Raw genomic sequence first — 14,747 nt, forward strand, 5'->3', positions numbered from 1 at the left:
GCATGAGCTACAGAGAAGATTCCACACTGATAATATTCCTGGGCACAATAAATGTGGAGTTTTCTGACTTACCGTACTTCACGGCTGGTTTAAAAACAGCTTTTACTTGTGGTAGGATTAAGGCAGTTCTTTAACAAAGTTGAAATGAATTTAAAGAAAAATTTCTATGTAAAACTCTTAGAGTAGCTGTGCTGCATTGTGCGCTTTCCAAAGCAGTGACATTGGTTTTAGGAGTCAAGTTGTACCTTTCCCGTAATGCCACTTTCATTCATCTAACAGGGAACTGGGAATTGAAGCTGGTGTGACTGCAGCTACTTACCCTCCAGGGCCCCTGCATCCTCACTTGGCCCACTACCATGCACCACCTCGACTTCATCACTTGCAAATAGGAGCTCTTCCTCTAATGGTAAGGAGATAGATTATGAAAAATGATAATCACTGGTCATTGTAATTATTTTGTTTGTCAGGAAAATTATTTTAAGGTTTACTCCATTTAATTGGACACGTGTACATTGCTGCAAAAGTTAGTGGTTCACCTGAAGGGAAAAAAAATGCTGTGTTTGTTGTTTGTTCCTCCTAGATAGGAAGGTAGAACAGGCTCATGTATAGGACACTAACACTTAAACTTCAGCTTTTGTAAAATGAAACATATTTGAATTAAATTGTCATTTGCATTGCAATGCATTGACCCTCTGCATCTGATTTTTGAAGTTCATATTCTTCTTTAATGAGTTTTGAATTGTTAAAGGTACCAACTTTTCACCCAGTGCATGAGGATTAGCACTGGTGCTTTATTTTTAAGGTGTATATACAGCACAGCTAGAATTCCATGTAGAGATTTGATTGTTTTCAAATAATATTTGGTGTTCATCAACCTAATTCTGTGTGATAAAGTATATAGCTTCCTAGCATGAACTGTTAAGAAGCACAGAAAGTGTGAGAGTAAACTAGTCCTATGTTACGTATAACTTTTTTAAATTTACAGTATAAACCCAAAGAAAATCAGCAAAATTATCTGACTTCTACAGAATATTGTTTTTTAAAGGATGCAGGTTTATTTAAAATACTCATAACTTCTTAAAATAAGAATTCACAGAGACAGATTTAGTTTAATGGAGTATGTTTAGTTTTTCTATGTGATATCCTGTGTGGCTAACCCCTATTATTTAATCCTTTTTAAACTAGATAATGTAATCAAAATTATATGCCCATCTATAAATGAATGCTAAAATTGTAATTGAAAATCAACCTGCAAGTCTTGTCCCTCTAAAATCCCACTGGTTAGTGGCTAGAATTGAGATTTAGGGATCAAACTGTAAATGTACAGCAGTGATGTAATGGCTGTGTCTTCATAATCTGGTCCTGCATTGCTTGTTACTTGCTGTTTAACCAACAAATACGATAAGAATCCTTAAGTACTTCTGCGATATATCAGAGTTCATAGTTCACTGATGAACAGATTGCATACTTAGCACAGGCTTTCTAGAGCATTCTGTAGAATTTGATATTCTAGTGTGACTAAGAAGAGTCTCTTACTTCCCCTCTCCTGTGCATCATCTATTCAAATTAAGATACTCTGCATCCTTCTTCAGTTAGGTGTTTGTTTTTTCAGGTGGATGAAAAATGGCTTGCTTCTCACTTTTATTTCATCTGTTGTTCTGTAACAGGTAACATCAGTTGCTTAGGTTCTCAGAAAGGGCCTTCTAATAGTTCAGAGAACTGTAATTGTATTAGGAGGCATCAAGTTAAACATGTGCCTGTTTTCTGTCAGAGCTAATAAGTCGATTATGGGATTTATTTCCATTGTTGCTGTGAAGTTTCTAGAAACTTCAGAGTTCAGGTGACCCTTACATTACAGTGTGATGAGAAACTTTAACTTTTATATGGGTATTCCTACAACTAAAATGTTACACAGGCAAGTAGTTGTGACTCCACTCTTTATCTTATTTTTAGCAGAAGAATGGAAGAAAGCTGTGGTAGAGAATCTTAGGAAGTATTTTCTGAATGTGTGATAAAATACTTAAGGAATTCATGCCCTTCTGCTTGGTAATTGCAGTTACTAATTGATAAAAGTGTCAGATGAAATATAGGGTTCTTCAACTGTACAAAAACTTCTGCATGCATTTGTGTAGGGCTATCGAATTCTCATAACAGTAATTCACTAATCTTTGGAGGAAAGGAAACTGAAGTTGTTTGGTTTTGAGTTTTTGTACACACTGTGCTGACAGCATGTTTTACAGTGTTTAGACTGCTGTAAGCAGTAGTTCTCAAAGGTTTGGGATATGTTTTGAACCTTCCTGCGATCACATTGACTTTGTTATGACTTTGAAGTTGTGTCTCTGGCTGATTTGAAATGTATTCAGATTACACCACTAGAAGAACATAAAGGCAGGTTATATATACAATGAGTTCAAAGCATTACAAATGCCTTTTGATGATTCTACCCCTACTATGGCAATAATGAAAGCCAAAGTTTTCTTCATTTGCATGCATGTGAGAGTACAGTTGATCTGTCAGCACAATTGATTTTGAATATAGAGCAAGTAGTCAGTGAAGTTTTTAATCTTAACTGGATATTAAAACACAAGTGCCACTTTACTTTTTATTAAAAAGCAACAGATTAATTCCAGCTGTCACCTTGGTTTTTTCATTGTAATTTTTAGGAATGGGGCAGGGAAGGAGAGGCTGAACTATGATTAGAGTCCCTCTGCTAAGTGATTAATGTTACAAGGAGTGCTTTCTTTCAGTAAGAACAGAGGGTACTAAATAGTAATTTGCAAGGCTCATTAATTGTATTCTTGATGCAGATGTTATCAAATGTTCATGTTATTTTTTACGTGTTTACTGGGGGAGTTCTTTTAAAGTAACTCATGCAGTAGCTTACCTAAAAAATTAAATTTTGTTGAATCCACTTTCTTACGCAGCAAGCTGTCCAAAGGGAAGTGTGCATTTTTTTTTCTACTTGTCTTGGAGTACTAAAAGCCCTTCAAACTACTGCCAGACCATAAAGGGCAGAAGGGATTATTTGGGCTTTAGTGACAGTAGTACTCTGACATACTAGTTTCAGATTTTAACTGGATAGAGAACCTAATCTCTGTTTAGTCAGTGCTGGAATGTAGACTGCAGTTTTAATCTTCAGGGAGACAAAATGATAAAGATATGTTGTGGGAAATAATTGGTGTTCAGCAGTTTTGACAGTCCAAATAGAGGCTGAGAAACAAAATCTTTTGTGTTAGCTTAGTTGAAGAAACCTTCACCTGTTTAAATGTGGCTACGGGGGAGGAATCTTAGATTATAAGCAGTTAAAAAGAGCTTCATATGTAGACAAGGATTAGGCTGCTTCCCTCTTTGATTTAACACAATTACTTTAAGTGTGACCCGGGCTTAGAGTGGTTTGTGTTCCCATCCTTATTGCTTTAATGCTATGTATGTGCTGAGGACAGATCTATCAATATGATTTTTGCAGTGGATTCTATTGTAGGTAAATACCCATTCTGCAAATTTAAACAACATTTTTAGGAAGAATCAACTGAAGATCAATGCATGGCATAACTAATGAAATGTCAGACAAGGAAGACACAGGAAACAGAGGCTGTGTGTTCTTCTCTGAAGCTGGTGCTTGTTGTTAGATGCCACATCCATTTCTGTTTACTCTCAGTGACTTATTTGCTCTTTTGGTACTGATGATGAAAGGCTTTTTGTCTCAGAGTGCCCAGCACTGGTTATCACATCTGGCTGGACAGGATAGGAATTTCTATAATGTAATAAGATGAGGTGGGTGTTAAAAGGAAATGTGACTTTTTAATAATCAACTATATACCAGCCAGAATTCTTCAGCCGTACTTACAGCTGTAACACATAGCCAAGCAGAATTTGTCTTCTATTGCTCCACAAAAGAAAAGGCATCCTAGTTTGTAGTGAAATATGGAAGGGGAAAAGTCCAAAACCAAGTTTCGAGAAGGTATTTCTAAATTTGTCCTGGAGGCACAGTGGTCCCCATCTCTATACTGCCATACTGCCAGCTGTCCATGTGTCTCGTGTTTTCCAGATGTTATCCATTTACCTGACTGACCAGAGAGCTACTTTTAGCTGCAAAATCAGCTACTTCTCGTAATTACAAAGATGATAATATTTCTAACATTTTTTCAGGCGTCAAAAAATAAGAAAGTATTAGGAAAATGGAGAAAGCCTTGTTTGCTATAAAGTTTCAAAAATCTGCAGACATTCATTTAGAAACTGTAATTTATTTCATCTTTGAAACAGTACCTTGCTCTGAATATGAGTTTATTACTAGGATGCCTAAAAAATCAGGGCTTTATATTTTAAACCTGCTTAAAGAAAGGGTTATTTCTATGAGCTGGATTTGTTCCTTTTTTGTCATTTAATGGCGAGTGGAGTGGAAGGCCTTGGTAACTCCCCCTTTCCATCATCTCCTCTTCATAATCAAAGAAGAAAAACAAAGTTTCTTCAGCTCTAAACTCATAGCTAAATTTTAAATGGAATACAAACCTGAAGTAAGCAGTGTTCCCTTTGTTCCTTTTTAACATGGTACACTTACTCTTTGTTTAGATAACTAGTTACAGCTGCTCTGGGATTTTGGCTATTTGGAACTTAAACAACAATCCTGCCACCCATAGAGTACTCTATTTAGCTGTTTTTTAAAACATGCAAAGCTTCTGTAGGTACAGTTTTCAAATCATATGATGCATAGTAGTGGGGGGGTTTTGTGTTTTGGTGCTTCTTTTTTTAGGTTGTTTTATAAAGTCTATCTACATACCTCTCAAATTGTTTCAGCCACCTGTTAATCAAAGTTGTTCCTGGGATACGCTGTTCCAGTCTCCTGGCTACAACTGCTGCTGCCTTTTTGATTAGTATATTTTTGACTGAATTTCAGAGAGGGAGAAATTATCTGAACCTTACAGTTTACTAGCTATGATGTAATAAATCTCTATAGAGGTCATGCAAGTCTTGAGAAGACTCATTAATTTCTCTCTGGAGATAATCTCTAGATCGTATTTTTTTTAAAAAAAAATGTTATTTGTGGTAACTTAACCTTTCTCAGGTGTTACACATACAGCTTTCATATACTGACCCTCCTTTTTCTTCTATTTTAGAGCCTTATTGTTTATTCCCTTTACCTTTTAAATGACTCAAAGTGGTTTGGGCCATCCTTACACTTAGTTGTAAAAATGAGGAGGGATTTGTAGGTATAGGCCAGTAGATTTTAATACATTATGGTAGGTGTGTGCTGGTCAGAATAATATCATTCAGCATGTAGTCATACAGGAATCACAGCTCTTCAGAGATGCAATGGTTCCATAGAAAAAAGCTAACAAACTTCCTGTAAAATATCTGAACACTTAGCTTAAGGCTGTAACTTAACAAGGCTGTAACTTAACATAGCTGTAATAGTTCCAGGTGAACTTTAGGTTTTAAATAGTCTTGATTAGCTGCATCAAAATTAACTGTGTTTTTCAAATAAGTAAATAGACTTCTGTAATGCAGCTGGTACTTTTTCCTCAATGTAAACATGAAATACTATTCTTTTTTTCTTTTAGAAGGCTGTTGAAGAGTGCTCATTTTATTTTCATAGAATCATAGAACGGTTTCTGTAGGAAAGGACTTCAAAGATCATCTGGTTCCAACTGTCAAGCCATGGGCAGGGACACCTTCCACTAAAACAGATTGCTTGAAGCCTCATCCAGCCTGGCTTTCCCAGCTTTTTATGCACCTGCTTGCCAGCAGAGTCTGGGAAACTGAAAAATCCTTACCTCAAGATAAGCACTAATTAACAACAACCAAAAGAACAGTGTGCTATCAACATCATTCTCATGCTAAATCCAAAACACAGCGCTGTATCAGCTACTAGAAAGAAAATTAACTATCCTAGCTGAAAGTCAAAAAGATCCTGGGAAGACAGAAAGTATCTAAACGAAAGATATCAAGGAAGAAAATGTTTCCTGGAGGTTTGGTGTTTCAAACTATTTCAGAATGTTTGTCTTCTAAATCTTTCAGACTTAGCCTTGGATTTTTTTTTTTTTTTGTTAGAGCAGATTTTTGTGGTAGTGGGACGTGTCAATAGAAGGTGCAAAACCAGAAAGAAAGGATAATCAGACAGCTCTTGGCCTGCAAATTCCAGTACCAGACTATATTGTAATTTGACAGTATCCAAAAGAAGATATGCAAACAATTAGTGCAGACTTGTATTACCTTTAACTTTTGTTACTTTCTTCATTAAAGCTTTTCCTTTCTTTATGTTCAATATGAAAACTTACTGAAAACACGCTTCTGTTTGTGTGTGAAGCTGTTTTAACAGAGCTGAAATATTCTGTTCCTTTAAAGCTTGATGAGAAGTGTCAAAGGCATTTTAGTTAGACTGTTCTTACTTGGACACTACTGGTACTTCTGTGTTACCCATGTAATTAGTTTAAATCTTGCTATGTTAACAGGCTGGTTATTCTACAGGCTTAAAAGAGCTTTTTCTTTTTAATACAGATAGGTTTTTTACTTGGCCAGAAACATAGGCTATTTTGTAGAAGAGCCTACACATACTGTATGTTCAGGTAAATTTGCAGAGTTGCCATTCCCTGTCAGGGTAGTACCAAGACCCGTTTATTAGCTTGCAAATGTACTGCCCCGTTGAGTTCAGTCGTTGGTTGTGGTATGTGCTCTGAGAAATTCTTTAGTGTTAAAATTAAACTTAGTAAGTTTCTTTTTAAAGTTCTTAAATTTCTCCAGCAGCAGAATTTGTTCCAGGTAGGGGGACCTTTCTGTGTGCATGTTGCTACACTAGGTAAATCCAGATCTTTGAGGATTTGCAACTGTCTTCATTGTATCAAAGCAATGCACCTGTGATTTGACAGCTCCTGCAGTGATGCTGTATCTGTACTATCAGATCATTGTTTTCCAACAGGCTGTTTTCAAATCCTAATGAATAATTAAAAAAACCCAACAAACCAAACAAGCACTGAAAGTCACTCCTGAGACTTGGGTTAGGTTTTGTCAGTACTTTCCTCTGATTGGAGGCAATGGATTCACAGTGTAGTACCAGGCAATTGAAACTTCCAAATGATGTCAAACAGGTGTGAAATGCTGGAACAACAAATACATTCATAGGGTGGATGAGTGACCTAGTTCTTTAAATGCATTTTCTGTAATTGGAAGATGAAGTAGAATTACACACTGAAATGGAGAATGGATCATAAATCACCAATTATCTGAGATTTCTTACAGTGTAGCTTTTACAATTTATCATCTTTTTAATGCACTTTCCCAAATTCTTTCTGTTACAGTTTGTATTAGCAAACAGTAAAGCCTGTGACACCAACAGCTGTTATTTACATGAAACGTATAGGTATGCAGATGAATACACATACCTTGTGGTGTAAAGTTCTGTATTTACCATCATGTTGTTTCATGTAAATAATCTCTGTAAATACACTCTGCATATTGCAGAACAACTTCGATCTTTAAATTGGTACACTGCTGGCGTTTGCAGCAGTCATCCTGTCTTGCTTGTTTCTCGTCTCCAACAGATATTTAGGCTGCTTAGGAGAGAGGCACTCCCTGTATTAGGGTTCTGGAAAAATTATGGAAGTTAACTCTTCAGTTTCTATTACTCTGGTTCGTAAAAATGGAATAGTAAAATTGTGCCTGTATCTGTGGCTTGTATCAGCATTACATGGTCATTATCTAAAAAGCACCATATAGACTTCTTTAAAATAACTGAGTTTTTTCTGAAAATAAATTATTTAGGGCAAAGAAATCTTTTATATCCCTGTCTGCTTCTACTTACCAGACTGGATACGAAAAATACAGAGAGGTAGCATATTGGTCTGTTGTGTCCTGTGAGTAACTTTGTCTAGGCCGATGCTTTCTCATGGTGTATTAATTCAGTTTCACACCTTTATATATGTTACACTTAGAAGCATCTGCTAGAAATAGGAAAATCCACATATGAATACCTGACTTCACAAATAGTTATCTAGGATGTCGGACTTGTTGACAGCTTCATGAGATTAACTTTGAGCTGTTATATACAGCAGCAGAGACATGACCAGCTGATAGCACAGGAATGAAGATAGCGTTTAAGTACTTAATGTTATTTCCAAATGAACTGCTGCTTACAGCCCATGTATCAGTGCTCTCTACATGATTAAGAAAATGGAATCTGCTGATCGTTTGGGTTGGTTTTCTTCACCTGTTTATTAAAAACTACTGCTGGCATATTTGTGCCAAAAAGTCAATACCATTATTCTGTCCTCTTCTGTGGGTGAAAATGGAGTGCAGACAGCCTGCTGTGAAGGTGGTCCTTGGTCAATAGCTTCCTTTCTGCTTTGCTGTAAGGCAGGTACTGGTGCTTGTCGTGCCTGTAGGGTGTATCACTGGACAGTGGTATTGTATTCACTGCTTGTATCTCTTAATTTGCAAGGGAGTCAGTAGATGCTTGAAAATAGAGCAGATATAGAATTGCCTGTGACTTTAGATGTGTATTTTGGGTGGGTTTTTTTAATCTGTCTGTAAATTTTAAGTTGATCACAAGATGTTTGGTTGTTTTGGGTAAGATAAGGATATTGGCCGTTCTTTCCAGACTGGAGTAGTGGCCCTGTATCTTCTGTGATAACTCACATTTGATAATCTCTAGCAAGACATTTTTGTAGCTTCATGTGTAGCTCTTAGGTGGTTTGTTTACAAAGATAGGTAGATATTTATGCTAGTTTACACAAGTTAGGTTGAGATTCTGAGATCTGAGAAATGAGACCAAGCAATACGTGATGCAGATGTGAAGAAATTATAATAGAGGGTCTAGTTTCACTTTGTTTTGCTTCTGGTTATGTTTAGAGCTCAGAGTAGTGGTGTCATGCTGTCAGTTAGAATTGTACACTCAAGCTGAGGAGTATAAATAATAAGTGATTCAATAAAAGCAAAAGGATCTTGAATTTTACAAAGTGAACAGTAAAATACTGAAACTGTTCTGAATAGGTTTAACTTAACATCTGCTGTTTGAATAGGTACCAGACATGGCGGGCTACCCTCACATCCGTTACATTTCATCGGGATTGGATGGAACATCATTCAGAGGCCCTTTCAGGGGCAATTTTGAGGTTTGTAATAGAATAAAACCAGATATATGTAAAAATGTGTAATGAGGGAATATGGGGAGGGTGTAGGGTAGAGCTAGTTCTCTGCATAGATGTAAAAGAATCATAAAGTAAATACCCTTTAGTTATAGAATGACCTCTCACTGTTGTGAACTGCGATAAAAGCAGAGTGAAAAGTCAGTCCGTAAAAGGTGCCCTGGACAATGTAGGCTTAGATGGTTATTAACTGCCAGTACATCTTGGTCTGCTCACCACCCCAGTTACTAGGATGTAGTATTCACATGGTATGTTGGTAAAAGGTAGTGCCGTCTCTGAATAACTGTGCCAGGATCCCTCCTAGTGAGGGAACTGAAACTGAAAGAAGGAAAATAAAAGGTATCAGATGCAGAGAGTTAATGACCTAGTCCACTGAAAACATCTTCAGTGACATATCATTGTTCTAATAAACCCATTGCTGGAGAAAAATAAATTAGTATTTTTATTTCCATATGAGCAACTTTTTGTTCTTCTAATGACTGGTAGAAAGCAAATATTTATGTATTGCATTTGAATTGCATTTTTCTCATTAGACACGCAGGTATGTGTGAACATAATGATAATTATTCCTAGCTGAGAAACAATTTCTAACTTTTTTAGCAATAAAATAATGTTTTCCTATGACTTAAAATACCAGGCAATGTTATGTGGGTTTTTCTACAGAAAGCCATCACTTTTCCCACACCAGAAACTCTCTATTTCAATTTACCTGTATTTTAATACGTTGGGAATTGAGAATTTTTCATTGTGCAAATGAGTTAGACTAACATTAATATTTACTAGAGGTAACTGAAATAACAGTTCTTACATTGTTAATTCTGTGATAATTTTTTAGGAGCTGATTCATTTGGAGGAACGATTAGGCAACGTGAATCGTGGAGCAACACAGGGAACTATAGAAAGATGCACATATCCACATAAATACAAAAAGGTGAGGATTTCTCAAATTGTGGCCTGTGTGTAATGCTGCTTTGAAATGACAGAATGCAGAAATGACAGCTTGAAAGAGTGCATATCTTCTGTATCTTGCAATTTAAAGGATTGTCAGCGAAGCTTACAACAGTGCCACTTCTTTCACAAGGAGAATTAAAAATTTGGTCCCTAAAGAGCTACTGTAATGTGATAAGTGAAGTGGTTTGATATGATTTAATAACTGTCCAGTAGTTATGAATAGAGTGAAATAAGTCTTGGTAATAGCTAAATTGTCGACAGACTTCAGTGATGATGTTGTTAAGACTTTATTTCTGCAATAAATTGTTCATGACGCTAACCTGCTTAGTATGTACCATTTTAAGCTTTACTCTGATGACATTAGGAAGACTGGAACACTAAGAAGTTTTGAACTGGGTACAGAATTTAACCACTTAATTTGTCTCTCAGTTGGAGTTTATTTTGCTGTAACATAGAATCCTATCCACATTTACACAGCATTCTTTTGCACTTGATAAATAGCGACTTAAGATACTAGGGTTGAAAGGATTTTATTTTTTTGCCTCTTCATGAATGAAACATAGATACTTAGACATAGATGACAAGTAAAAAGACTGGTTGCAGCAATGTGAAATTAATATATTCACAGTCCAGAAATATTTTGTAGTTAAATCTGAAACGTCCTGTGATTTTTGCTGCAAGTGCTAGTTCTTGATCGATTCTGGTTCAAATACATTTGAATGAATACTATGAAATGTTTTCATATAACTATTTGTTGAATATGTATTAAAAACAGATTTTACTCAGTTTGTCAATAATGTCATCTCTACTAATAAGGTAACAACTGATTGGTTCTCACAGAGGAAACTGCACTGCAAACAAGATGGGGAGGAAGGAACAGAAGAAGACACTGAGGAAAAGTGTACCATCTGTTTGTCTATATTGGAGGAAGGGGAAGATGTCAGGTAAGTAGTACCACTGAATATCAGAGTATAGTGTTAATGTTCTGGCTTTGAGACCATACTTGAATATGGTGTGCTACTCTGCAATACTCTTCAGGTTAACAGTTAAAGACTGCCATTGAACCAATAAATATAACAAGTTCCAATTTTAAACATTGTTCAGTCTGTAGGGTTTTGGGGTAGGTTATTTTCTAATGATCTTCCATAAGTTGACTGTCTTACAACACGAGTCCCAGCTGAAACCCTGAATTAACCAGGACTGTCCACTTGTGTTTTTCTAGAGCAGTGCTACTTGAGCTATAATAGGTTTAAATTGGTACAATACAGCAGAAGCTAGCTGATGCTTGACCACATTGCCTATATCCATTTTATGGAACTAGACGAAGTGCAAGTTCAACTGGAAGGAGTAGTGAAACTTATGGAAAAACAAGCAAATGCAGAAAGAATATACACCTCAATAGCAAAATGCACATTTCTGTTTTTCCAATGGATATGTTGATACGGAAATGCTTTATTAACACAGTGTTTTTCTGTTCTGATGACAGGCGTCTTCCATGTATGCACCTTTTCCACCAAGTATGTGTAGATCAGTGGTTGATTACTAACAAGAAGTGCCCCATTTGCAGAGTGGACATTGAGGCTCAACTGCCTAGTGAAAGTTGACACTGCTTTCCAGAACTCTTGTCCTCCCTCTCACTCCCTCTCATCCTTCCTGGTACTGCAGTCAACCAAAGATGGCATGACTTACCTGCGCAGATTTGGAAGCATTGAACCTAGAGTGCTGGCTCTGCTATATGGTACATCTAATGCTAGACCTACAGTTTATGTAGAAGACAGTTGAGTTTCAGTGTATTTATAGAACTTTTTTTTTTAGGTTTTTCAATTTTTCTTTTAATTCATTACTGTATTTTTGCATGGTTCCTTGTATTGCATTCATTTGCACATATTATGGGCTTTGTGACCCCAAACTTGCAGGCAAGATTAGCTGCTTTAGTAAGTAGAATTGTGTGGTCTCCTTTTTTTGTTTGTTTGTTTTACATAGTATAGAGCTTTGAAAGTATGATTTCACTCATTACTAACCTCGGACTCCTTAATTTAATCGGTCATATATTTTAGTTTAAATGTATAAAGATCATCTAGAAAAGGATAATATTATGTATTGAGACATTCCTTAATTAGGAAAAAATGGCTGCTGTATATTTACAATATCAGTTCTGAGTCAAATAACATCCTTCCTTAATACTGGGAACAGAATATGAACTATATTCAGTTTGACTGATACGTATAGCATACTCATCACCAGAGCTCTTGTCAGATTTTTGTGTTCGTTTTTAAAATTTCAGCACAATGCAGATATATTTGAATGTCAATATTAAACATGTAGACTGCTGTTCGGATTGTATTTATCATTTTCTTCCTATGTCTAGAAATTTGAATCCCTAACTTAAATATTTGCTGCTGTGAAACAGCTCTAGTGAACACTAAATGTTGATTTCAGTTAGCTGGATTGTAGATACTTGCAGATCGAAAGAATTATTAGGAAAATGGAAAAAGAGCTTAGAATCTGTTTTGGTCTTCTGCTAACTTAAGTTGAAGTATCTGCGCACATTGAGGGGGTTTTTTGTTTGTTTTTTTGTTGTGGGGTTTTTTTAATATCAAACCATTTAATAAGGACTTAGAGCTGCAGGGTTTTTGGTTTTTGGGTTTTTTTTTGGTGGGTTGGTTGGTTGTTTTGGCAGATATACGTGAATTCATAGAACTTCTAAGGATTCCAGGCTTGTCTTTGGATTTTTATTAGGTTTAAAGTTAATAAAGTTAGCTAAATCCACTTGTCTCTTGTTTTATTTTTCATTAGTAAATTGAAAGCCTGTAAATTTCTGTAGAAAGTGAGACACAGATTATGTGGTTAACTAGTTTTTGCGTTGATCATAGATTCCCTCTTTAAAAATTACCAACAGTCCATCACTGATCAAAATATTTTCTATAGTTCAGATTTGCTGCGTTAATATAGTATATAGAATTAAGTTATAATGTACTAACACTTCGCCTTTGGAGGAGGTTTTAATCCACATCAGGATTCAAGTTGCTCATCAATATTCTTTCACATATAATAGATTATAGTTTATTTAAATGTGCTCAACATTGCAAAATGCAAATGTGCAAAACCATTGAGACGGTATTACTGTCACTTTGGAAAAGGTGTTCCTCGGGGATCATTTATGAACCTGTCGATAAGCTTGCATTAAGCCACCTGCTTTGTAAGTGGATTGAATAATAAATACTTTCAGTTTCTCTCGTCTTTGTCTTTCATAATCAAATGTAAAATGGTTTACAGTAAACCTAGAAGATGAGCTGTTCTGTTTACACTAAAGAAAGTGATCCATTTCTAAATATTACCGTATCTAATCTGATGCCTGTTTTTGTCTGGTTAAAGCTGCTTCCTTTTTATATTTCTTTCTTCTCGGTTAGGCGTAGCAATTGCCAGTGCAGTGTCTATTGCTGGCAACAAACTTAACACCTGGCACTGAGGCTTTAAGTGTAGAGAAATTTTATTCCAGCATGTGTGATAAATGGACACTTTCAAGCTTAACTGCATTGCTAAAACTGAAAACCACTTTGTGCTTGTACAATGGGAGATAGGAAAGCGAGGCAACACATGATCTGACTGCTTCAAAACCTGACATGGTTGTATGCCAGAGCTTCTTGAACATTATGGCTGTAGGAAACTTGAAGTGAGTATGAAGTTGAAGCTGCATTGGTAAAAATGAGTAAAAGGAACTGGGCGGACTGAACACTTTCTGTTCTTCAGTGACTGTTGAAAAGGAGGGAAAGTAGTTGACCACTGATGCTTCAAGCTCCATGATACTCACTTTTAAAAGTTTCCAAGTAGGTATTTGAGAGACATGGGACAAAAAACCCTGGGCCTCTGAAATAATTGAGATGCTGGGTATGTGACACAATCTATTTTGGCTTCCTTACAGGACAAAGAAGCACAGGTTTGGGGATTTTTTTTCTTTTTCTTTTTTTTTGAAATCTCTGCACCTGATTTGGGTGCCTGGTACTAGAGGTGTTTTAGTGGTCCGTAATTTGAATTGTTTTATAACTGCTACTGATATTGTCTTGCTTTTAAATGTATGCATAACATTGTAATGTGATGTTGAACACTTCGGTATTTGCCAGGAATCATGGTGTTCTGGTCTTACATGGTATTGCAGGGGCTAATGAAGCTGCAGCCTACTTCTGTCCCAGAAATTTGTGACTTAACCGTAATTTAAGGGAAGGAAAAAGAACAGGCTTTTGGGTTTGAAAATTTCCACCACTTACTGTGCTTTATATGCTTAGATGCATTGCCTTAAGTTTTCTGCAGCATCTTTGAAGATTCTCAACAGTACGCATCAAATCAATTTTCATATAAAATTCCATTGTCAAAAGAAATCCTTTTGTATGCAATAAATAAAATGTTAGACTGGTATCATTCCATCTGTTTCTTTTGCAAGTTTGTGGGTTTTCTCTTAGTTTTGCTTTTCTGTGTCTTGATATGTAAAAATTCTTTGCCTGCCTATATTCTTACAGGTACTGCCTAAGTAAAAAAAAAATCTCTCAGTTCTCAGTGAAGGATCAACATTTAGCCGCAGTTAACTACGTTGATAACTTAGGAGTGCAAGAAGACTGCCCTAACGAAGGGTAAAAACATATTAACTTGGGCATATGAGAGTAA

At 36.1% G+C, this 14,747-nt stretch overlaps 1 protein-coding gene across 1 annotated transcript in view; it reads left to right on the forward strand.

The window, feature by feature from the left end:
- RNF111 (ring finger protein 111) overlaps nucleotides 1–14,491 on the forward strand; it is a 53,335-nt gene extending 38,844 nt beyond the window's left edge. The window contains exons 10-14 of the mRNA XM_062000303.1: nucleotides 280–406; nucleotides 9,012–9,104; nucleotides 9,973–10,068; nucleotides 10,905–11,032; nucleotides 11,575–14,491. Of these exons, the coding sequence (XP_061856287.1) occupies nucleotides 280–406; nucleotides 9,012–9,104; nucleotides 9,973–10,068; nucleotides 10,905–11,032; nucleotides 11,575–11,692 (562 nt within the window). The 3' untranslated portion in view covers nucleotides 11,693–14,491. The remainder of the gene's footprint in view (nucleotides 1–279; nucleotides 407–9,011; nucleotides 9,105–9,972; nucleotides 10,069–10,904; nucleotides 11,033–11,574) is intronic.
- The last annotated feature ends 256 nt before the right edge of the window (nucleotides 14,492–14,747 follow it).

The sequence above is a fragment of the Colius striatus genome, chromosome 7, assembly GCF_028858725.1.
Source record: "Colius striatus isolate bColStr4 chromosome 7, bColStr4.1.hap1, whole genome shotgun sequence".
NCBI lineage: Eukaryota > Metazoa > Chordata > Aves > Coliiformes > Coliidae > Colius > Colius striatus.